A 23,595-nucleotide genomic window follows, 5' to 3' on the forward strand; every position below is an offset into this window, starting at 1 on the left:
AGCAGCTAAAGTTCAGCATGGCTCCATCTATGGGGAAAATTTTGCTAAAAAATTATGAAAACAATTTGTAGCATATGCATTTAATTGATTTAACAGAGCACGTTCAAAAAATATTTCCTATTACTATAGAATTTATTTTGGGCTGAAAACACCATCTGAAGAATTCCCTTTCTCTACAAAAAAAAACTCCAAACAAAAAATTTAAAAACCATTTCTGTAACATTTTGATGTATTGCCTCCGTCTTTTCAAAAGGCCATTTTGCACGTATTTGTGATCATGTGTAGTATTTTTAGATCCTGCTTTTACATTGTAAGTATTTCCCAAGTAGATTTTTTTAAATTTAATTATTTTTCAGACAGGGTCTCGCTGTCGCCCAGGCCGGCGTGCAGTGGTGCGATCATAGCTAACTGCAGCCTTGACCTGGACTCAAGCCATCCTCAGCCTTCAGAGTAGCTAGGGACCATACGCATGTGCCACCATGCCTAACTTTCTGATTTTTTGTAGAGATGGGGTCTCACCACCACACCTGCCTAATTTTTAATTTTTTATAGAACTGGGGTCTTGCTATGTTGCCCAGGCTTGTCTTCAACTCCTGGGCTCAAGCAGTCCTTCTGCTGTGGCCTCCCAAAGTGCTGGCATTACAGGCGTAAGCTACCATGCTCGGCCCCAAGTAGACTTTTTTTTTAAGCAAGGAAGGGGTATTTTTGTTTTTTAGTATGAAAACCCTGGTTGTGGTCTTTGTGCTGATTTTTAGTTTTAACAGCTTTTAGAATACTTGAATGTGGCAAGGGTGTAACATATACTGCCCAGGTATTCACTCACTCATTCAGTGATCACTGAGCTCTTATTGGGGGCTGGGCACTGTGACTGGCAGAGGATACAATGATTGCCACAGTCCTTCCCCTCAGGGAGCCAACCTTCTGGTGGGAACATAAACCAATACTTAAATTGCACATCAGAACCACTGAGACAGAGGTGCATACAAAGAACTAGGGGAACAAAGAGAGGGTGACTTGTTGCTTGAAAAAGTCAGGAAAGGCTTCACATGTCAGGTGATACTTGAGCTGAGTCTCAAAAGCGAGAAGGGTACATTTACTAGAAGAGGGCCGGTCAAGATCTGGGAAGACAATCAATTCTGTGGGCACTTGCATTGGCCATTGAGAGAAAAACATACTGACAACCAGTTGCCATAGCAGAGTTGGGACTTCTTGGACTATCCCGCTTCAGCGAGCCAAACCGAGGCTGACAGCAAGGGCAAGGTGACTGATGGGTACCTAGCAAGGGCAGCCTAAGGCAGGCAGGGGCTGCAAGTCAGGAGCAGAATAAAGATTTCTGGGAACTTTCCACAGCGGAGGTGATGAATTTTGGAGTTAGATGTGGGGGCAAATGTAGGTTGTAGGGAGGAGGAATTGAAGTCAAACTGTTATTAGCTTGGGAGCCTGCACTGATGGTAATGCTACCAAGAGAAATAGAGAAAACTGGACTGGAAGAGGGCCTGGGATGCCCACTCCCTATCCTCCTTCCCTGCCTGGCCAACTTCTGTTCATCTCTCAAGATCTAGTTCCTTTAGGAAGCCTCCAGTCTCCTCCCCTCCCTGGGCTCCTGCCACTGTGGTCTAGCATGCTCTGTGCTCACCCCATCCAATGCCTCCCACAGGGAGATGTAATGACCTGTCTCACCTCACCAGGGAAGGAAATAGAATGCAAGACTCAGGGGCTCCAGGATTCTCTACATTTAAGGTGGATGCAGAGCCGGGCAGACCAAGCACTGGAAGAGGAACGCCCTGGTAGTGGGTATCTTCCCAACACACTGCACACAGTGACTCAAGGCTTGCTGAATTTTTTTATTAAGCTGTATCTCTCTCTATTTTTTTGTTTTTTTTGAGACAGAGTCTTACTCTGTCAGCCAAGCTAGAGTGCAATGGCGTAATCTCAGCTCACTGCAACCTCTGTCTACTAAGTTCAAGTGATTCTCCTGCCTCAGCCTCCCAAGTAGCTGGGACTACAGGTGCACACCACCACACCCTACTAATTTTTGTATTTTTAGTAGAGATGAGGTTTCACCGTGTTGGCCAGGCTGGTCTCAAACTCCTGACCTCAAGTGATCCACTGACCTCGCCTCCCAAAGTGTTGGAATTACACGTGTGAGCCACCATGCCTGGCCTGTATCTCCTTTCTTAATAATAATAATAATAATAATAATGATAAAAACCCAGCATTTACACTGAATAGAAGGAAGACTACACCATTGTTCTAGATGGTTTAAAATTTGGCTTATCTATAGTAACCAGGTCATTTTATTCATTTACTTGTTTCTATTACACACTCATGAATACTTCAATTTTCCTATGTATTTCATATATATATACCATTCAAATTAAACAATATACAACAGGTTATTAATAATTATAAACATTTATTAAGCACCAAGAGTATATTGTGATGGTTGCTATATGAAAACATAATGATCAATATAGTATCCCTGCCATTGAGCTTACAATCTAAAATGAAATACAAGGCTATCAGCCTACCTAAAAATTTCCTTAACTTAGAAATGGCTACTTTGGCAAATAAGTGAGGCAAAATGACCTATTATTCAGGCGCAGTGTTAATAAGGCTTTGAGTATGATCCAAAGAACGTTTTACTTGTACCCATTTTTCCTGATGATAGTACACTTGCTAAGAAAAACAGTGCATAGAATTTTGGCATCAACAATGAATTATTTCAAATTGTCTTATAGGACTTTAAACAAAGAGATGCTTATTGGCCTAAGTGTTCCAGCAGCCAGGGAAAGCCCTATTAAAAATATTATGAACTAGACCAAGTTTCTCTTTTAATCCACTTACAATTCTTTTTTTTTTGAGAGGGAGTCTCGCTCTGTCACCCAGGCTGAAGTACAGTGGCGCGATCCCAGCTCACTGCAAGCTCTGCCTCCTGGGTTCAGGCCATTCTCCTGCCTCAGCCTCCTGAGTAGCTGGGACTATAGGCGTCCACTGCCACGCCCGACTAATTTTTTGTATTTTTAGTAGAGACGGGGTTTCATCGTGTTAGCCAGGATGGTCTTGATCTCCTGACCTCGTGATCCACCCGCCTCGGCCTCCCAAAGTGCTGGGATTACAGGCTTGAGCCACCACGCCCAGCCCACTTATACTTTTTAAACTTCTTCCTCTTCTCCTATATTTAAGGGCTCCAATGATACTACTTATCAGGGAAGAAAGTCCTGTATCTAGATAAACTACCCTTAAATATTAGAGGCTTAGCAAGTTGAAATTCTAGAAAACACTAATTCATAATTTTTTTTTATTGTTTTATTTGAAACGGAGTCTTGCTCTGTCACCCAGGTTGGAGTGCAGTGGCATGATCTGGGCTCACTGCAAGCTCTGCCTCCCAGGCTCACGCCATTCTCCTGCCTCAGCCTCCCAAGTAGCTGGGACTACAGGCGCCCGCCACCATGCCCGGCTAATTTTTTTGTAGTAGAGACGGGGTTTCACTGTGTTAGCCAGGATGGTCTCGATCTCCTGACTTCGTGACCTACCCGCCTCGGCCTCCCAAAGTGCTGGGATTATAGGCATAAGCCACCATGCCCGGTCTATTTTTATTTTTATTTTTGAGATGGAGTCTCACTCTGTTGCCCAGGCTGCAGTGCAGTGGCACGATCTCAGCTCGCTGCAACCTCTGCCTCCTTGGTTCAAGCAATTCTCCTGCCTCAGCCTCCCGAGTAGCTGGGACTATAGGCGCCCGCCACCACTCCTGGCTAATTTTTTGTATTTTTAGTAGAGACAGGGTTTTACTGTGTTAGCCAGGATGGTCTCGATCTCCTGACCTCATGATCCAGCCGCCTCGGCCTCCCAAAGTGCTGGGATTACAGGTGTGAGCCACTGCGTCTGGCCACTAATTCGTATTTTAAAAGAGGACTGAGCAAAGACAGCAGTGGAACCTCTAGCTACAGGAGATGCCTGGCTATGCCTGATATGTAAACAAACACAAGCAGTTGAGTTCAGGCCATGCATCTTCAAAGTGATGAAGAATGTATGTAAATGCTTGTTTTCCTGCTCCATATTTCTCGTGTAGAGGTATATGAGAATTTAGCATCAAGACTCTGTACTGCAAACCCTGTCCTATGTTGCCTATATTCATAGTATAATATTTAATAAATATTCCCAAGGTTGTCGTTGCTGGTCACATATTAGCTGACAAAGGCACACTGAAGGGACTTTGATTCTTACTGTCAAAGGCAAAGATTGTTTTAAACTACTGAATACATACAATCTTAAACTATGTGATGATTATTTTCAATCATCTATGATAATTTTAATTCTAAAAGATTACTAAAAAAATAATTGGTTGTAGGGTATCTGAAAACAAAAATAGAATGTACTCCATAAAGTACATGCACAGAATTTTTTAAAATGCAGGCATACAAATATTTAATGGCAGAGTGGTAATAACCTGAGACTTTTTAAAAATGGCAAAACAATATTTCAGCAATTTTTGGAAAACAAAATATTTTCCCTAAGAAGTCTCTCTTGGCAACTTTCTCTTTGAGTAACAAAGCAGCAGCAGCATTTTTTAAATGTTCATAAAGCTCGCTTTACATTAACAAGTTTATTAAGGAAGAGCGGTCCTGAAACTTCAGGATTCAACTTTTGAAAAAAGTAGAATCACTAATTTTGACCTAAAACAGACACTAAAACACTCCTCCTTCCAATTTAAGAGTGTCATTTATACCTCCTACTTGTAGTAAATAAATCCAATTAATTATAAGATTTGAAATGGAAAATCTGAAACACCTATCAACATCATTTTCTTCTAAGATGACAGAAATTAACAATGGATTTCCCCCAAAACAGGAGAAGAGAGTTTTTAAAAGCTTCATTATAGCTGTGGTAAATGAATCCGGGTTTACCAATCTCAGATCTCAATGCACTTAGTTTTAGTTGGTATTCTGTGAGATGGCTATAATTCCTGACTTAAGTATGCAGTATGTATTTTTTTAAGGCAAGGCAAGTTTGAATATGTATAAAGCACAGATATCAGCATGGTTATAAAGGCAATATGACCGACATACACATTCACTTTTCTGAAGCAATACATTCCAAGCTACATACAATTTAATTTCATGTCCTATCCTAAGATTACATGCTTAACATTAAGCTTAGACACATAATTGCTGTAATACATTAAAAATACTTCATTTTCCAATATTGTAAAGTGTATTTTCAAATGCCTGGTATACATTTTGCACAAAAATTTAAAAGACATCCTACTAGCTAGCTATTACTACTGTGTTAAGTAATCATTCGAAGGAAGAATTCACAAGGAGAGCAGGTTATAAAACTAAGCATAATAATTATTGCATTTAACTAAAAAAAAATCAAGTAGTTCTGAATTACACCTGTTTTTTGTCTTAGTAATGGGTATATTCACTTTATAGCTACTAGTTTGATAAATATACTAAGATCGTATAAGATTCATTTTTCTTGTTTTTGTTTTTCTTGGTTGGTTATTTTTTCTGTGTCCTTCCCCAACAGCAGTTGGAATTTTCTTTTGAATACAAAGTAAATTAATGTTTATACTGTTTTTTCACCTGAGTCATGTAGAAGGTGACTCCTTTCATTTTAAAAAGTTATATTTAATTTTGGGGGGGCCTTAATTAAAATTTAACATTTAACCATGTTTTTTTTTTTGTAAACAGTCTACACGTCAACAAATGGATAAGGGTTAACAAAGGTGAATACTGACTTCATCTGTGTTTTAAACACGATTATATGAATTTTTCTTTTTTAATTAAAAAATGACATAAGACCATTCATATAGGTCCTTTTCTCGCTCAACTGCTTTGAGATATAGCTTTAAATATGGATAGATCAAGACAAGTATGTTGGTAATCTCTTATCTTGCATAGAAAAGAAAAAATAAAGGGACTTATTTCCTTCCTAAGGTCTCGGCTAGTTTCTTAAGTCTTTTCTTCAGCTCCAGTGGAAATTTCTCATAGCACTTCTTACAGACTGGCTTCATGTCAAACTCCACAAACTTATTCCTAAAGATAATAATTATTAAAAAAAAGAAATTAGTGGAAACATATTCAACAAAGATATATAAATAATGTGAATTGTACTGAACTAAACGAAGGCAACTAGGTGATGATATCTATATTAATGTTAGTAAAAAAACCATAATTCTAACCTCAATTCTTATTGTGATATATATATATATATATATATATAAATTCAGTATCATTTGAAAAAAAAGTCCTTATACATTGGTTCTATACATCCATCTGTGTAACACAGACTGTAGATTACATTTTATTCAGTACTAAGTAAACAGGAAATCTAATGTAAATATAATTTACTTAAGTACAGTCAATCACAATTTTTTTTTTTTTGGAAACAGAGCCTCAACTGTCACCCAGGCTGGAGTGCAGTGGTGATCACAGCTCACTGCAGCCTCTAACTCCTGGACTCAAGTCTTCCTCCCACCTCAGCCTCCTGAATAGCTGGGACACACATGCATACTACTATGCCTGGCTAACTTAAAAAAATTTTTTTGGAGAGACAGGGTCCTGCTGTATTGCCCAGGATGATAATCACATTTTAAAATATCTTGGGAATACCTTAAAGATAAATTTATCTAAAGGAAAGAATCATATTTTTATAATGTGAGTGATTTCTCTATTGGAGGCAACATGATCTTACTTAGTACTTTAAAGTAGGTAGCCATGAGCTTTAATTAATTTTAAATTATAAGGGGTTATTTTGGGTATCTGACAGAAAGGTTGCAAGAAAGTTTTTAATCACTCTTAACATAAATGTAACCAAATCACCTGTGGTTGTATTGTAAATGGTAGCTATTTGAAGAACTCAACTATTCTTTTGAAAAGCTAGGGCAATACACATCAATTTATTTTTAAAACGGTCCTGGAGAAGACAACTTTTCAGATAGCCTCCTGACCATCTGTAATGCATTTCCAATAGGTAATTACAGGAGCATATTACTGTTGAAATCCAGAGTGTTTAATTTTGAATTGAGTAAATATACAACTTGATAACTTGTTCATTGTCCGTGAAATCATATTCAGGTAGCATTTGTGAAATAAATCTAGTGATATATTGCTATCTATGACAAAAATGATAAAATCTACTGATTTTTTTTTACTGCATTTAAACATTAGACTTTGCTTCAAGATCATTTTAAAGGACAATGTTAGTAACAAAGGAAATTCCTAAACCATATTTAAAATGAAAAATCGTCTATTTTAAAACACCACACTGGGAATTACTTTACAGGCTTTTCTCCCAAGGGCTTCTTAGAGCAAAAGCTATTAAAACTGCCATTTTTGTGACAAAAGAAAAAAAAATTATTCCTGTTTTCAGAGAGACTACCTTAGCAAGCTTTCCCACTGTTTGAATCTTTTTTTTTTTTTTTTTTTTGAGACAGAGTTTCACTCTGTTGCCCAGGGTAGAATGCAGTGGCACAATCTTGGCTCACTGCAACCTCTGCCTCTCAGGTTCAAGCGATCCTCCTGTCTCAGCCTCATGAATAGCTGGGATTACAGGCGCCCGCCACCATGCCTGGCTAATGTTTTTGTATTTTTAGTAGAGATGCGGTTTCACCATGTTGCCCAGGCTGGTCTCAAGTGATCTGCTGCCTCGGCCTCTCAAAGTGCTGGCATCACAGGCGTGAGCCACCGTGCCCTGCCTCATTGTTTTAATCTTACATTTACATTTAATTCCTCTTTATAGAAGGAAACATGTAAACTGAAACAATATTTTTAGAGCTCCAAACACAATGGTAACTATGAGGGAAAACTGGAACAATCATGCTAGTAATTCAAGAGAATTTCAAAGATTGAAATACTTCTCATAAAAATCAGGAATAAAAAAAGAGTTTGAAGACATTGAGGAAATAAATTCATAAACAATAGCATATGGGTATTGTATCAATGCATATTCAAACATCACAGAAGAGGTCTTATGTAAATCAGATAGACTTTGCTTACATATGAAACATGTTGAAAGATTTTTGTTTTTTTTTTTGAGACAAGAGTCTCACTCTGTCGCCCAAGCTGGAGTGTGTTGGCACAGTCATGGCTCACTGCAACCTCAGCCTCCTGAGTAGCTGGGACTATAGGTATGGGCCACCACACCTGGCTAATTTTTTTTTTTTTTTTGACGGATGGGGTCTAGGCATGTTGTCCAGGCTGGTCTCAAAATCCTGGGTTAAGCAATCCTTCTGCTCTGGCTTCCCAAAGTGCTGGGATTATAGGCATGAGCCACCATGCCTGGCCATGCTGAAATAATTTAATATATAACTTAGAATATATGCATTTTTAAAAATATCAAAGAACACTTATAATTTATCAATTAAATGATTTTGGCAAGGAAACCAAAAACCAGGGTTTTAAAAGCTATAGTTATCAGACAAAAATCCTTTAAAACTTTTTCCAGGTTCTATTAACAGATTAGAATTCTTCCCTTTGAATCCATTTTAAAAAAAGGAAAGAAATGTACACCATATGGTATTTAAAAAATGAGGTGAGTGAGTCTACAGAGTAAGTGAAATACATGACCACAAACCTGTATTAAGTATGGAGCGTATTCATTTAATGTTTGCAATTTTAGCAATTATGCTAAAGGACCAATTCTACATAGGACAAATACTTGTATTTCAATCTCTGATGACTACAAATACATGCCCAAAAGTTGCGATGAGGGGGAAGAAAGCAAAAGACAGAAACAACACAAACATATTCCAAAGAACTAACCAAAGGAGAAAGTAGCGAAGATGATGACAGAGCGATAGAAAAGTTTACAAACAGACTGCCTTTTTCTTTTTCTGCTTGTCCTTATCCTTTGCTTCTCTCTCCCGTTTGGCAAGTCGCCTCTTAAATTCTTCTGGCATTTTCTCATAACAGTGTTTGCAGACTGGCTTTAGGTCAATTTCAACAAACTTATCCCTTTGAGTAGGACAAAGAAGGAATAGAAGAAAGAACAGGGAACAATTAAAGGAAGAACCTTTCCTTTCAGAAGGCCTGAACAGAAAGAGGAAATAAGAAATCAAATAATTCTTTTTCTAAATTCTAGGATTTTTTTTAAGTGTCACCCCAAAGTTTTCAGTCTCAGGATTCACACTGGACAAAACCGTAGACTTACTTGAGTGTTAACTTAGTGTTGCAGGTAGAACAGGCAAAGCAGTTCACACACCAGGCCTTATTAAGAGCAGAGACCACTAGAGAAAGAGGAAAGAGATCTGGTCACATGAAAATACATCCTGATGGGGAGCAGGGCAGCTTAGAATTTCAACTCTAAAACAGAACTACGACTGTGTCTGTGACACTTGGTGGAGGTTCTCAATAATCTTTTTTTTTTTTTTTTTAATGAGACAGGGTCTTGCTCTATTGCCCAGGCTGGAGTACAGTGGCACAATCTTGGCTCACTGTAGCCCCAACTTCCCAGGCTCAAGTGATCCTCCCACCTCAGCCTCCTGAGTAGCTGGGACTACAGGTGCATGCAACTACACCTGGCTAATTTTTTTTTTGATACGGACTCTCGCTCTGTTGCCAGGCTGGAGTGCAGTGACGCAATCATGGCTCACTGCAACCTCCGCCTCCTGGGTTCGAGCGATTCTCCTGCCATATTTTCTTGAGTAGCTGGGACTACAGGCGTGTGCCACCATGACCAGCTAATTTTTGTATATTTAGTAGAGACAGGATTTCACCATGTTGGCCAGGATGGTCTCGATCTCTTGACCTTGTGATCCGCCCATCTTGGCCTCCCAAAGTGCTGGGACTACAGGCGTGAGCCAATGCGCCCGGCCTATACCTGGCTAATTTTTGTATTTTTTGTAGAAACACAGTTTTGCCATGTTTCCCAGGCCGGTCTTGAACTCCTGGGCTCAAGCAATCTGCCTGTCTCAGTCTCCCAAAATGCTAAGATTACAGGCATGAGCCACCATGCCCAGCCAAGAACCTCTTTCTTGAGAGCTTCTTTTCTTTTGTTTTTCAGACGGGGTCTCGCTCTGTTGCCCAGGCTGTATTGCAGTGGTGTGATCACAGCTCAAACTCCTGGGCTCAGGCAGTCTTCTCATCTCATCCTCCTGTGTAGCTGGGACCACAGGTGTGTGCCACCATATCTGGCTAATTTTTTATTTTTATTTTGTAGAGATGGAGGTCTTGCTATGTTGCCCAGGCCGGTCTTGAATGCCTGGCCTCAAGGAATTCTCCTGCCTTGACCTCCTTAAGTGGTGGGATTACAGGTGTAAACCACCACACCCGGCCCTCAACCTTTATGTATACAGTTGTTGCTCAGTATGTGCAGGATGCTGTTTCTAGGATGCCTTGAGGATACCAAAATCTCAGATGCTCAAGTCCCTGATATAAAATGCATATAGGCTATGTACATTGTGTTGTATACTTTTTTTTTTTTTTTTCTGAGACAAAGTTTCGCTCTTGTTGCCCAGGCTGGAGTGCAATGGTGTGATCTTGGCTCACGGCAACCTCAAGTGATTCTCCTGCCTCTGCCTCCCGAGTAGCTGGGATTATAGGCATGCACCACCACACCCGGCTAATTTTTTGTATTTTTAGTAGAGACGGGGTTTCACCATGTTGGCCAGACTGGTCTTGAACTCCTGACCTCAGGTGATCTGCCCGCCTCAGCCTCCCAAAGTGTTGGAATTACAGGCGTGAGCCACTGCTCCTGGTCTTGTCTCGTATACTTTAGATCATCTCTAGATTAATTATAATGCCTAGTATAATGCAAAGGATATGTAAATAGTCATTATACTGTATTATTTGTATTGTTATATTATTTTTCTCTAAATATTTTTGATTCATAGTTGGCTGAATCCACGGATGTTTGGATCCAGCCCCTGGATACGGAGGGCTGACTTTACTCTTTCCCTGTCCTTAAGTATCCTGTGACGTTATAAATGTGTGCCATGTCTTACACCAGCAACTGTGCCCCCTACACCTGGGCACATGTGGCGACTGTCCATGCATCATGTTGTTTAGGTGAGCTTGCTGTTTCTGTCCCTACTGCTGTTGGCCCAACAAGGAAATATGTGTATTTATACATATACATATTTATATGTATATATACACACATACATATTTATAAATATGTGTATATATACCCATATATAAAATAGGTATATAATTTTCAAAAATCCAGACATTAACTTATTTGCTCCTGTAGGAGTCTTTTTTCCAGAGCTGGTAACAAGACAGCTTCCTTTGCAGCTTCTTTCACCTGGCGTCTGTTTCACAGAGGAGGGAGGTAAGTTTTATTTTCAATGGCACTAAAGATTGTTTTCCTGGATTGTTTTCACAAACTGCACATGAACAGTGTTTCAAAAGTATTTCCTGAATTAGGTGATGTCTGCAGGGAGCCATGAATCATGCTGAAAACAGGACTGTTCAAAACTTTGCCAGGAAGTCTCTGGCAGAATTGTGTTAGTGACTGTTAGCAAACACAGCTGCTTCCTTTCTGTCCCAATCAATCAGCCCAGCCTAATTACCAAAGTACAAGGGTGGTAAGTCCTAGATATGCTTGCTGATAACTGCCAGGTTTTAGTATGTGGAGGTTAAAGTGCCTCTTCCTAACTACGATAGCAGATTAAACTGTTCCTAATAAACGTTGTTCTAGAGTTTCCTGAAACTGGACACAGAAATTGGTCTTAGGGTCCACCAGGGACAGTTCCCATGATTGCTGGCATACAACACTGTGGTAGTGACCGAAAGTAGTATCATAAATCAGTAACAAATCCAACTCTTTGATATTATCATCTTACTGCTACAGATTACTTGGGAAATACGCCAAAGAAAGAGAAAAAGCAACTGATAACGATCACATTCCAAACAATAGCAATCACCAACCTGAATTTCCACATTACCCTACCTAGTGTTTTTGTGTCAAACTGGTACCAATCTAGAACTCATACAGATACTTACCATCACCTTCTATAACACGATTGCAGTGGAAGCAAACATCACCAAATAGCTGAAAATACAAAAAGGTGGTCAAAGTTCAAGATGTGTTAAATATTTTAGAACACTGAACATTTAAAAACAGCTGGTTATCTAAATTGAGAACTTATCACTACTAGAGAAAATTAGTAAAAGTTCTTTGACAAGTGTTTTACTTCTTACAATGAAAGTAATTCACTGCCATCAATTAAAAAAAAAAACTTTCCAGATGATAGTTTGAACACCCAAATAAGTAATGCAAAATACAGAAATCTGTGAGTCCATATGGATAAGAAACAGACAAATGAATAAACCTCTAGACGGGAGAGGAGGTGGGCTCTTGCTCAGGCAGAGCGCTGAGGTGCAGACTATGGGTGGAGGATGTGGGGCTGGAGAACTGTCGTTTGCAGCTGGCACAGAGACAAGAATCATCAAGGGGTGCTAAATCTAGGGCAGGTGATGAGGAACAGGACATTTCCATGGTCATAAAATGATTGCCCACAGATTGCTTCTTTCTTACAAAAGAGGGAAGGAAATTGTAATTCATAGTGATGTTATCGGCCAGCACCACGCTTGGGAGATCACCAGTGCAGGAGAGGTATAAAGTGCTCCAGGGGCAAGGTTCTGAGAGGATGCCTGCCACCGTATGGGGCTGCAACCTGCTGTGTATAACCTCATCTAAGCACAGAGAAGCAGCAGGTGAACCCAAGAGGAAAGTAGTCTATTAAAAGGGTGGTAGGGGCCCTCTGCATCCCTCCAAAATGTCAATGTCATCAAAAATTTTAAAAGGCTCTGGAAATGTTCCAGATTTAAGAAGGCTAAAGAAACATCACAACCCCAGGCTGGGTCCAGTCTGGGAGTGGAAAAAGTGCTGTGAGGATGCTACTGACTCAAGCGACAAAATTGGAATAAATGGGTTATAGTATCAATATTGATAACTACGATTATGTCAGAGTCCCATATTCTTGGGAAATATACACTGAAGTATTTAGGGGTAAAGGAGTATGATGAACTTATTGGCAAATGCTTTAGAAACGGCCATCGTACTTGTATATAATATTTACATAAGTATGTGTTTTACACAGGAAGACCGAGCGCGCAAAACGATAAAGCGAACTGTGGACTTGAATGAAAGGCATACAGGTATTCTTTGTATTTTCCATTTTATAGTTAGCTTCTGAGTCTGAAATTATTTCCCAAATACAAAGTTAAAAATAAATCTCTGCTCAACAGTGCACATCTTCCAAGAGATTTACTTGTAGTTAAACTACTGATAAGCTTAGGTTCATAAAAGTCTATCTGGCACCCAGTGACTAAAGTCAATACCTGGTTATAGTGGGTTTCACAATATGCCAGGCCTTTCCTCTCATAATGGCGATGTCCAAGAAAGGGTTTCTCACACTTGGCGCAAACAAAATGCTGAAAAGAAAAATTGCTATAGGTCATTTTTGAATTGCCATATTTTATATCTAATAAAGGAAACCCCAAAGTTAACCTTTTTTCAGAGAAGATGAATGAAAGTTTGAGACAGTCATTTCATTTGGCCATAGGTGGCCTCATAATATAATACTTTTGCAGTTTTAATTCAGGTGTCTGTCTTTAAAGGTTACTTGACATAGCCTATTACAATAGCCCAAAAAGAGAACAGAGGTGAGCATCTTAGTAGTACCTACAAAGGAGGAGCTGCTGCTGGATACAGACCATGGCACTTCCTGCTTCAAGAAGGCTTTAGGAGCAAAAGTGCACATCCTGTATCATTACTGAGACATTCACAAAAGCAGTGTACATTCTATATTCTTAACTGTCAGCAAAGTCAATTGTCAATTTAAAACGTCCATGTTGAATCTTTAGAGTCTCCTAATCTTGCCAGGACATCTGAATCATAGAGATCTGAAAGTACTAGTTACCCCTGAATCATGAAGATTTGAAAGTATTGGTTACACCTTAATCATGGAGATTTGAAAGAACTGGTTACCCTTTGCCATTCAGAACTCACCTCCACATGCCACTGCTTGCCCATGGCGTTCACCACGCGCCCTTCAATGGGCCGTCGGCAAGCGCCACAGATGGGGACCCCCATTTTATCATGGCATGGCAGGCAGTATAGCTCCCCTTTCAGCTCCCGCGCATCGGCAGTCAGTTCCTTCCTGTCCGTGAGAAAGACAGCCAGCTTAATACTAATACTGAGAGAAAAACGGCCAACCGATGGGGCTAGCACACTTTTCAGGTTTTTAAAGACATTACTATGACAATCCCTGCAAATTTCTTTTTCCCCTGTTAGAGGTGATCAGAATAACCTGAATTAATAGGCCTGAACAGGTTTCAGACTCCTACCAAAACATCTGTATCTTAAAAGGATAAGATGCAAGACTAGGTCAGATACACACCAACACACCAGGCATATTCATCATTTCCTTCTTATATTATCACATTACATTTTAGTCCATTTGTCTTCGTTTAAAAGCTACAGGGAATAATCACAGTGCTGAGGGTAGACTCAGTAATACTACCTGCTATGGTGTGACTGTGCCCTCCAAAGTTCATGATCCCCAGTGCAGGTGTTGGGAAATAAGACCTCTAAGGGGGTGATTAGATCATGAAGGCTCTGCCCTCACGGATGGATTAATGCTGTTATTGAGGGGGTAGGTTCCTTATAAGAAGACGAATTCAGCCTCCTTCCTTCTCTTCCTTCCCCCTTCTTCTCTCCCCCACCATGTGATGCCCTCTGCTATGTTATGATGCAGAAGAAGGTCCTCACCAGATGCCAGCCCCTTGATCTTGGACTTTCCAGCCTCCAGAACCATGAGCCAAATACATTTCTGCCGGTTACAAATTACCCAGTTTGTGGTATTCTGTTATAGGCGCATAAAATAGACTAAGACATGACCTTTCCAAGCAAACTGAGAAGTTGGGAGACTAGTTCCATTTACTAACAATTATTTAAATGGTCACAAGCTGTTGAAGAGTTATAGGTTAACAGATTTATTTTCATAAACAATAAAATTCCCAGAATTTTCTTTCTCCAAATACTCAAATTAAATATTATTTTCAGTCTCCTGCATCAATAAACATTTGGTCAGAGATGGTCCCAATTAGTCAAATAGACTCGTCTGAATTTCACCCCTTTTATGTAATTCTCTAGGAGAGATGCTAATGAGGAGAGGAGAATCCCCCAAGAGGAAGGATAGGTAAGAAAATGAGATAAGGCGCAAACTGATAATTCAATCACAAAAGATGAGATGGCTGAACTTATGTGACCAAACTGTTTTCTTTTTTTTCACTTTTTTTTATGAGATGGAGTCTTGCTCTGTCATCCAGTCTGAAGTGCAGTAGTGCGATCTCGGCTCACTGCAAGCTCCGCCTCCCGGGTTCACACCATTCTCCTGCCTCAGCCTCCCGAGTAGCTGGGACTACAGGTGTCTGCCACCATGCCCGGCTAATTTTTGTATTTTTAGTAGAGATGGGGTTTCACTGTGCTAGCCAGGATGGTCTTGATCTCCTGACCTCGCGATCTACCTGCCTCGGCCTCCCAAAGTGCTGGGATTACAGGCGTGAACCACCGTGCCTGGCCAACTATTGCTAATTTTCTTAGGCACAATAAGAGTATTGTGATTCTGACCAGGTGCAGTGGCTCATGCCTATAATCCCAGCACTCTGGGAGGCCGAGATGGGTGCATTGCTTGAGCCCAGGAGTTTGAGACCAGCCTGGGCAACATAGCAAGACTCCATCTCTACAAAAAAATTAAAAAAGGGTGGTGTGTGCCTGTGGTTCCAGCTATTCTGGAGGCTGAGGTGGGAGGATTGCTTGAGCCCAGGAGGGTGTGGCTGCAGTGAGCTATGACTGCCCACTGCACTTCAGCCTGGGCAATAGAGTGAGACCCTGTCTCAAGAGGAAAAAAAAAATTAAAAATAGTATCGTGGTTCCATAGGAAAATGCCCTTATTCTCAGGAGATGTATACTGAGAGTCATGAGAAATTTTAGAGGTATGTGTATACATGCACACGCACACACATACACAGGTGGGTGAAACAAGAATGTACTGTATACACACAAGCGTGGCAAAATGTTAACTGGTGAAACAAAATTAAGGGTATACAGGTTTCATTATATCATTCTCTTAATTCTTCTACAGGTTTAACATTTTCTAGACTAAAAATTGGAGAAAAACAATTTAGTTTGCTAGAGTAACAGAAATAGAGATAAATGTAGTCTTTCCTTTCCACTGCTTGTGCAATAAAAAAGAAACAATTCCAGTACCCGCAGTTGGCACAGTTGAAATGGTCTGGATGGTAGGGGTCGTTCTTGAATATCAGAGGCTGCTCGTCGATGATAGCATGGCATTTCTGGCAGATATATTTCCCAAGGCCTCTCGCTTTCTCACGATTATGACAGGGGCGACACAGGTGTCTAAACAGAGCCAAAACTTAAATTTAAAATTTCAGGTTCTTTCTAATGGTTAAAAAGAAATATGCTTCCCTTACCTCTGAAAAGAAATTAAACAAACCATTTCTTAAAAAAATCACTCCTGTGCTTAACAGAGCAGAATCAAGCTACACGAAAATTGTGTTCCAACCCTAATATCTGACTGATTTTCATGAAACTCCATCTAGGCACATCCCCTGTTGGTAGTTCAGCCATGCATGCAGCAGTTATGCCCTGTGCATAGCAATGCAAGGGTCCACTGCCAGCAGCAGCACTCAGTCAACACACTGCAGTGTCTGAGTTCCCATGCCCTCAATTCGGTATCCTACAGAACTGCCTTACATCCCACGTGGAGAATACACGTGATCTTGTCACAGTCACATTTTCCACCCGCATCTGACAAGGATGAAAATCCACCTACCTCCCAGCATTCTTGACAAACCCGATATCCGCCAGAACTTCCTGGCAGAGGTCACAGCGGAAGCACTCTGGATGCCAGCTGTTATTCATGGCTTTGATAACTCGGCCAATGATGAATTCACCTGTGGGAAAGCAACACCCAAAGGATGTTACTAAGTAACAAGCATGGCACTTTATTTACTAAGAGAGCAATTAAGGAAAAACAGTGAGGATAAAAACCATTTAAGCCTTTCTCAACAAAGGAACTATTTTTTTTTCTTTTCTTTTTTTGAGACAGAGCTCCGCCCTTGTTGTCCAGGCTGGAGTGTAACGGCGCCATCTTGGTTCACTGCAACCTCCACTTCCTGGGTTCAAGCGATTCTCCTGCCTCAGCCTTCCAAGTAGCTGGGATTACAGGCATGCACCACCACGCCCGGCTAATTTTGTATTTTCAGTAGAGGTGGGGTTTCTCCAAGTTGGTCAGGCTGATCTCGAATTCCCGACCTCAGGTGATCCTCCCGCCTTGGCCTCCCAAAGTGCTAGGATTATAGGTGTGAGCCACCACACCTGGCCAGTAGAGGAACTTTTTATTTATGTGTCTACCAGAGTAAGCACATTAGAAAAAAAGTTTTTATTTCATCTGAGTTTTTGTTTTTGATTCAGTAGCCACGTTTTTGGGCTGTTTTGTCTCATCTCTGAATCTAGTTTTCCTTTCCAAATGAGGTATTGGGCTGTCTTGAATGCCTTTTGGTTATTTCTGTCATTGTCAACATAGACAACTGAAATCTACAGCACAGTTTCTTATAACCCACACTTAATTTATTCTTTCATTAAACCTTTAGAACATTCTACTCAGTTCCTTCAATCTCTGGAAACCTAGCAGAGGGATTAGCAACCAGTGAAGTGGACAACATGCAAGCAAGTCCATTGCTTATGCGCCATGCAAGCAACGCTGAAGCATCCCTAAGCATCGAAAGCACCTCACTGATGTCTTCCCTGCCTCTTTCCTGGCAAAACCAAAAGCAAGTAGATAAAGGTTGTGTTAACACAGGAAAAGAACAATCCTAATCGCCACCCGATAGGAGTCCTAGTTCATCCCAAAATACCTCTACTTCAAATGTCCTTAAAAATCAATTCTCTCTAGGTTTTGATACTCCTCCAGCTTGTTATATATTAACAATAGGGAAGAGGAGTGAAGTATCCAACAGTTATTCATAATGAGCACCAAAAACCATCTTTAGCATTGATACTTCACCAGTGTGAAATGACTTAAGGAATTTGGAAGCTTATTTTTTTTTTTTTTTTTTTCCCGAGATGGAGTTTTGCTCTGTTGCCCAGGCTGGAGTGAAGTGGCCCAGTCTTGGCTCACTGCAACCTCTGCCACCTGGGTTAAAGCGATTCTCCTGCCTCAGCCTCTTGAGTAACTGGGATTACAGGCACCCACCACCACGTCCAGCTAATTTTTGTATTTTTAGTAGAGATGGGGTTTCCCCATGTTGGCCAGGCTGGTCTCAAACTCCTGACCTCAGGTGATCCTCCTCCCTCTGCCTCCCAAAGTGCTAGGATTACAGGTGTGAGCCACGGCACCCGACCGGAAACTTACTTTTTACTTGATGTTTAGCAGTAAAACTTACCACACTGATGACAGCAAGGGGCAAAGAGCATCTGAAAGTCATGTTCACAGTACTTTCTTCCTTCAAACTGAAAAAGAGGGTACCACCAACTTACAAACACGAAATAATCACAGGAGAAATATAATTATTTGATGGAGATATACAGGAAAGATGTTTCCGCACTAAGAGTTTGTAACTCTACCGGGATTTTAAAAAGCAGATACACTTTTGCACTATCCATACATCTGCATGTTGGTACAGGAAAGACATATGGAATGAGTTTAGGCTAGAGTGACTAGTACACCTACAGGGATGGTGACCCGGCCTCTGACTGTGCTGAATTGTTTTCTGGCTCAAATACCCTGCCTTTAATGAATCTGTTGAAAGCTATGGATCACCTCTCCCTCCAGAAAGTAGGCACATACATACAACTCACTTCCCACATTTTTTAGGTCGATGTCTGTAATTCTCACTGTAACCTTAAATATTTACAAAGGGCAAATATTCTAGCACATTGTACTTTTTTTTTTTTTTTAAATGGGAGTCTTGCTATGTTGCCTAGACTGGTTATTGGACTCCCGGCCCAAAGCAATCCTCCTACCTCAGCCTCTCAAAGCACTGGGACCACAGACGTTAGCCAGTATGCTCAGCCCTAGTACATTTTAAAATGACCAAAATCCATTAAAAAAAATCCTTTTAACAGCCGAGATTTTTACATCTTTCATTTCTTGAACTGTTTCCATTTCATGTCCTCCTTTATCCGAGTATATTTTTTGTACTTGTCTTTAACTGATCGCCCTGCCATACTTTTCTGCAATAAAATATATATATAAAACATGAAATTTTAAAATGTGCTTTCTGAATCTATAAGGCTGTAAAGGTTAACATTTATTTTCTTCTGTATTATCATTACAATGATTAGTACAGGACAAGACGTAAATATTAATTTTTTAATACTATCTGTTTACTTGAAAAGCATATCTTAGTGATAGTGAAATGAGTCGGGCTGCCCTTTCCTCCTACAATTATTTCATGTATCTCATGCATCAATATGGCTTTCCACTAGAAGACTCAGGTTCAATATTAATTCTAGGTCTATTTTCTATCTTGGGGGTTGCTTTTTTAAAAAAATATACAAATGCTAAGAAGCCTTTTTCACATTACTAAGTCGTGAGACTTGTTATAGTAATGTCTCCCCTTGAGTCTTTGAGCTCCTTACAAGTTATATGTCAAAAGTCATACACTGTTTGATTATCAAAATCCATTTTTAATGATATCCATTTTTAAGGTATCGCTTGTCAACTCCATTTCCTCAAATTATGGCTATAGATTTAGTTCATCCAATTGAGTGAACATATCTACCACAGCTTAACTGGCAAAGTCAGTTCTTACTATTGAACCAATCAAAGCAGATTTTCTCCTAGAAAAATAACTTTTTTTTTTCCCCCAGAGTCTCACTCTGTTGCCCAGGCTGGAGTGCAGAGGTACAATCTTGGCTCACTGTAACCTCTGTCTCTTGGGTTCAAGTGATTCTCCTGCCTCAGCTTTCTGAGTAGCTGGGATTAGAGGCACCCGCCATCACATCCAGCTAATTTTTGTATTTTTAATAGAGACAGGGTTTTACCATGTTGGCCAGGCTGGTCTTGAACTCCTGACCTCAAGTGATCCGCCCGCCTTGGCCTCCCAAAGTGCTGGGATTACAGGTGTGAGCTACTATGTTCAGCTTTCACTTAATTCAAACTAATAAGCTGTCATATATTTAATGTATCTTTTGGTTTTTAGACTAGGTCTTGCTATGTTGTTCAGGCTTGTCTTGAATTCTTGGGCTCAAGTGATCCTTCCACATCAGCCTCTTGAGTAGTGGGATTACAGGTACACACTACCTTGCCCAGATTAATGTATTTGGTTTTTAAAGTTTATTAACAGAGGAGAATAAACTGATATGCTATTACTCATACTCTGCCACACTACATTATAATGTGAAGTCAAAAGTACAAGTATTTATGAAGCGTGATATATTTCTGATGAATGTATGCCATCTATGTGTATAAAAATCTGATGTTTAGCTTTTAGCAGTAATTAATGGAACTACCATATGATCCAGCAATCTCACTACTGGGAATGTATCCAAAGGAAATAGAATCAATATGTGCAAGAGATATCTGCACTCTCATGTTTACTGCAGCACTATTCACAATAGCCAAGATTTGGAAGCAACCTAACTGTCCATCAAGAGATGAATGGATTAAAAAAATACGGTACAGTACTCTTTGGCCATACAAAAGAATGAGATCTTGTCATCTGTGGCGACATGGAGGAACCTGGAGGACGTTACATTAAGTAAAATAAGCACTGAAGGACAAATACTACATGATCTCACTCACATGTGGAATCTAAAGAGGTTGATTTCATAGAAATAGTAAGATAGAGGTTGCCGGAGCTTGAGGAGAATGGAGTGGAGAGGATGGGGAGAAGATGGTCAATGGGTACAAAGTTACAGTTAGGATGAGTAAGTTCTACTGTTCTATTGCACAGTAGCGGGACTGTGGTTAATAATATTGCATTTCAAAATATTTCAAAATAGCTATTTCAAAATAGCTAGAAAAGGGGTATTTTGAATGTTCTCACTACAAAGAAATTATAAATGTACGAGGTGATGGATATATTAAATACCCTGATTTGATTTTTACACAATGTATACATGTATTGAAACATCACACTGTGCCTCATATGTGTGATTATTATGTCAATTAGAAACAAAAAAAAAACCAAAACGACCACAAAACAGCCTTCTGTATCTGCTGAGTCTGCATCCTCGGATTCAATCAACCAAGGATAAAAAAATATGTGGAGAAAAACCCCAAACAATAAAAAATACCAATAGAAAAATAAAAACAAGACAAATTTAAAAACACAGTGTAACAACTATTTACATAGCATTTACATTTCATTAGCTATTATAAGTAATCTAGAGGTAATGAAAAGTATAAGGAGGATGTGCATAGGTTATATGCAAATAAGTACACCATTTTTATATCAGGGACTTGAGCATTCGAAGATTTTGGTAAACTCTGAGGGTGAGGTGGGAGTGGGGTGGAGGGGGTGTCCTGGAACCAATCCTCTGTGGACACCATAAGACAACTGTATAAAAACTCAGAAATAACTCCATTAATTTAGTTAGAAATGATCAACTTTTATTCTGTATTAAATGAAAGAGAAAGATGTATATTGCATAAAAACACAAAAAACCCAGCTGTTAATATATATATATATATATTTTTTAGAAGGTATATATATACACATACATACACACACACACACACACACATATATATATATATATATTTGGAAGGTTGAACATATAATCCCTGGCTAAGATAAAATAAAATTAGGATTAGCTGTAATTTGGAAACACCTTTTAACAAGACAGGTAGGAGTCAAGAACACTGACCACGGATCCAGACTGCCTGCGTTCAAGATCTGACGGAAAGACCCATTGTGTGGCCTCGGGCAAGTTGCTTAACCTTTCAGGGCCTCCCAAGAGTCAAAAAGCGATACTGCTTTGGTCTGTTTGTTCTAGCTCATGGCATGCCCTCACTGTGACATTGTGAAATACATATTTGGTCTTCCTCCCAGTTTCTTGGCATATAGCTCCAAAAATCCTTGGAATCTTAAAAGTGATGTCTTTTTATATGTTAATGAGGTGACTCATGACTGGCAGCCCTTAAGTAGATTCAGGATGGGACTGGGTTACCAGAAAGACGAAGGCAGAATTAGATGGTTGGGGTTTTCAGCCCCACCCTCCAGCCTTCAGGGAAGGCAGAGAGGAGCTGAAGGTTAAGTTGATCACCAATGGCCAAGTGTTTAATTAGTTATGCCTACATAACGAAGCCTCTGTAAAAATGTAAAAGGACAGGGTGCAGACAGCTTCTGGATAGCTGAACACAGTGCAGTTTCCCAGAGGGTCGTACAGCCAGAGAAGGTGCGGAGGCTCTGACCACCCTCCCCCATATACCTCACCCTATGTATCTCTTCATCTGTATCCTTTATAATATCCTTTTTTAAAATTTATTTTTATTTATTATTATTATTTTTTCAGAAACAGGGTCTTGCCCTGTTTTTCAGGCTGGAGTGCAGTGGCATGAGTATAGCTCACTGTAGCCTCCAACTCCTGGGCTCAAATGATCTTCCCACCTCAGCCTCCCAAGTAGCTGGGACTGTGTGTGTGATTATGCCTGGTTAATTCTGTTATTTTTTATAGAGACAGGATCTCACTATGTTGCCCAGGCTGCTCTTGAACTCCTGGCTTCAAGCAATCCTCCCACCTGAGTCTGTCAAAGTGCTAGGATTACAGGTGTGCTTCATCGTGCCTGGCTGGTAATATTGTTTATAATAAACTGGTAGAGCCAGGCATGGTAGCATGTGCCTATAGTCCCAGCTACTGGGAAGGCGGAGGCAGGAAGACTGCTTGAGTACACGAGATGGAGGCTGCAGTGAACTGTGATTGTTCCACTGCACTCCAGTTTAGGCGACAGAGCTTGGCCTTGTCTCAAAACAAACAAACAAACAAAATACTAATAATAAACCAGTAAACGTGTTTCCCTGAGCTCTGTGAGTTGCTCTAGCAAATTAACAGAACCAGAAGAGGGGGCTGTGGGATCCCCAATTTACAGAGCATGTCAGCCAGAAGTACAGGAAAAGCAATCTGGGGCTTTCAATTGGCATCAGAAGGAGAAGACAGTCCTGTGGCTGACCCCTCAATCTGTGGGATCTGAGGCTATCTCCAGGTAGACAGTGTGGGAATTGAATTGGAGAACGCCCAGCTGGTGTCCACTGCAGAACTGATTGCTTGCTTTGTGTGTGGGGAAAAATTCCCATACATTTGGTCACAGAAGAACTTCTGTGGTGACTGTTGTGGTGTGCAAGCAGAGGAAAAATGGTTTGTGTTTTCTATCCACCTCATTCACAATTTATTACCAATGCTCTTTGCTTTGCTCTACCAGAGCTTTCTCTTAAAAAGGATGAATTCTTCTGAAATTAGTCAGGGGATGTAGTCAGGGGATGAAAAAGGCTAAGCTCTAAAAGGAAAGCTGTTGGCTGGGCGCAGTGGCTCACGCCTGTAATCTCAGCACTTTGGAAGGCTGAGATGGGCAGATCACAAGATCAGGAGTTTGAGACCAGCCTGACCAACATG

At 40.2% G+C, this 23,595-nt stretch overlaps 1 protein-coding gene across 16 annotated transcripts in view; it reads right to left on the bottom strand.

Moving 5' to 3' along the window:
- Positions 1-5,490: 5,490 nt before the first annotated feature.
- LIMS1 (LIM zinc finger domain containing 1) overlaps positions 5,491-23,595 on the bottom strand; it is a 151,039-nt gene continuing 132,934 nt past the window's right edge. For 10 of the 16 annotated variants that reach the window (XM_033175524.1, XM_033175528.1, XM_033175527.1 and 7 more), the window contains 9 exons: positions 18,423-18,489; positions 16,811-16,931; positions 16,225-16,374; positions 13,963-14,113; positions 13,293-13,385; positions 11,952-12,000; positions 9,157-9,232; positions 8,769-8,960; positions 5,491-6,041 (listed from right to left, as the gene is read on the bottom strand). In XM_033175524.1, the coding sequence (XP_033031415.1) occupies positions 8,813-8,960; positions 9,157-9,232; positions 11,952-12,000; positions 13,293-13,385; positions 13,963-14,113; positions 16,225-16,374; positions 16,811-16,931; positions 18,423-18,489 (855 nt within the window). In that variant the 3' untranslated portion in view covers positions 5,491-6,041; positions 8,769-8,812. Of the gene's footprint in view, positions 6,042-8,768; positions 8,961-9,156; positions 9,233-11,951; positions 12,001-13,292; positions 13,386-13,962; positions 14,114-15,482; positions 15,487-16,224; positions 16,375-16,810; positions 16,932-18,422; positions 18,490-23,595 lie in introns of those variants that run through there. The other 6 variants (XM_033175525.1, XM_033175535.1, XM_033175534.1 and 3 more) reach the window with 2 other exon arrangements.

This window comes from Trachypithecus francoisi, unplaced genomic scaffold (assembly GCF_009764315.1).
Source record: "Trachypithecus francoisi isolate TF-2019V2 unplaced genomic scaffold, Tfra_2.0 Lachesis_group17, whole genome shotgun sequence".
NCBI classification, from domain to species: Eukaryota; Metazoa; Chordata; class Mammalia; order Primates; family Cercopithecidae; genus Trachypithecus; species Trachypithecus francoisi.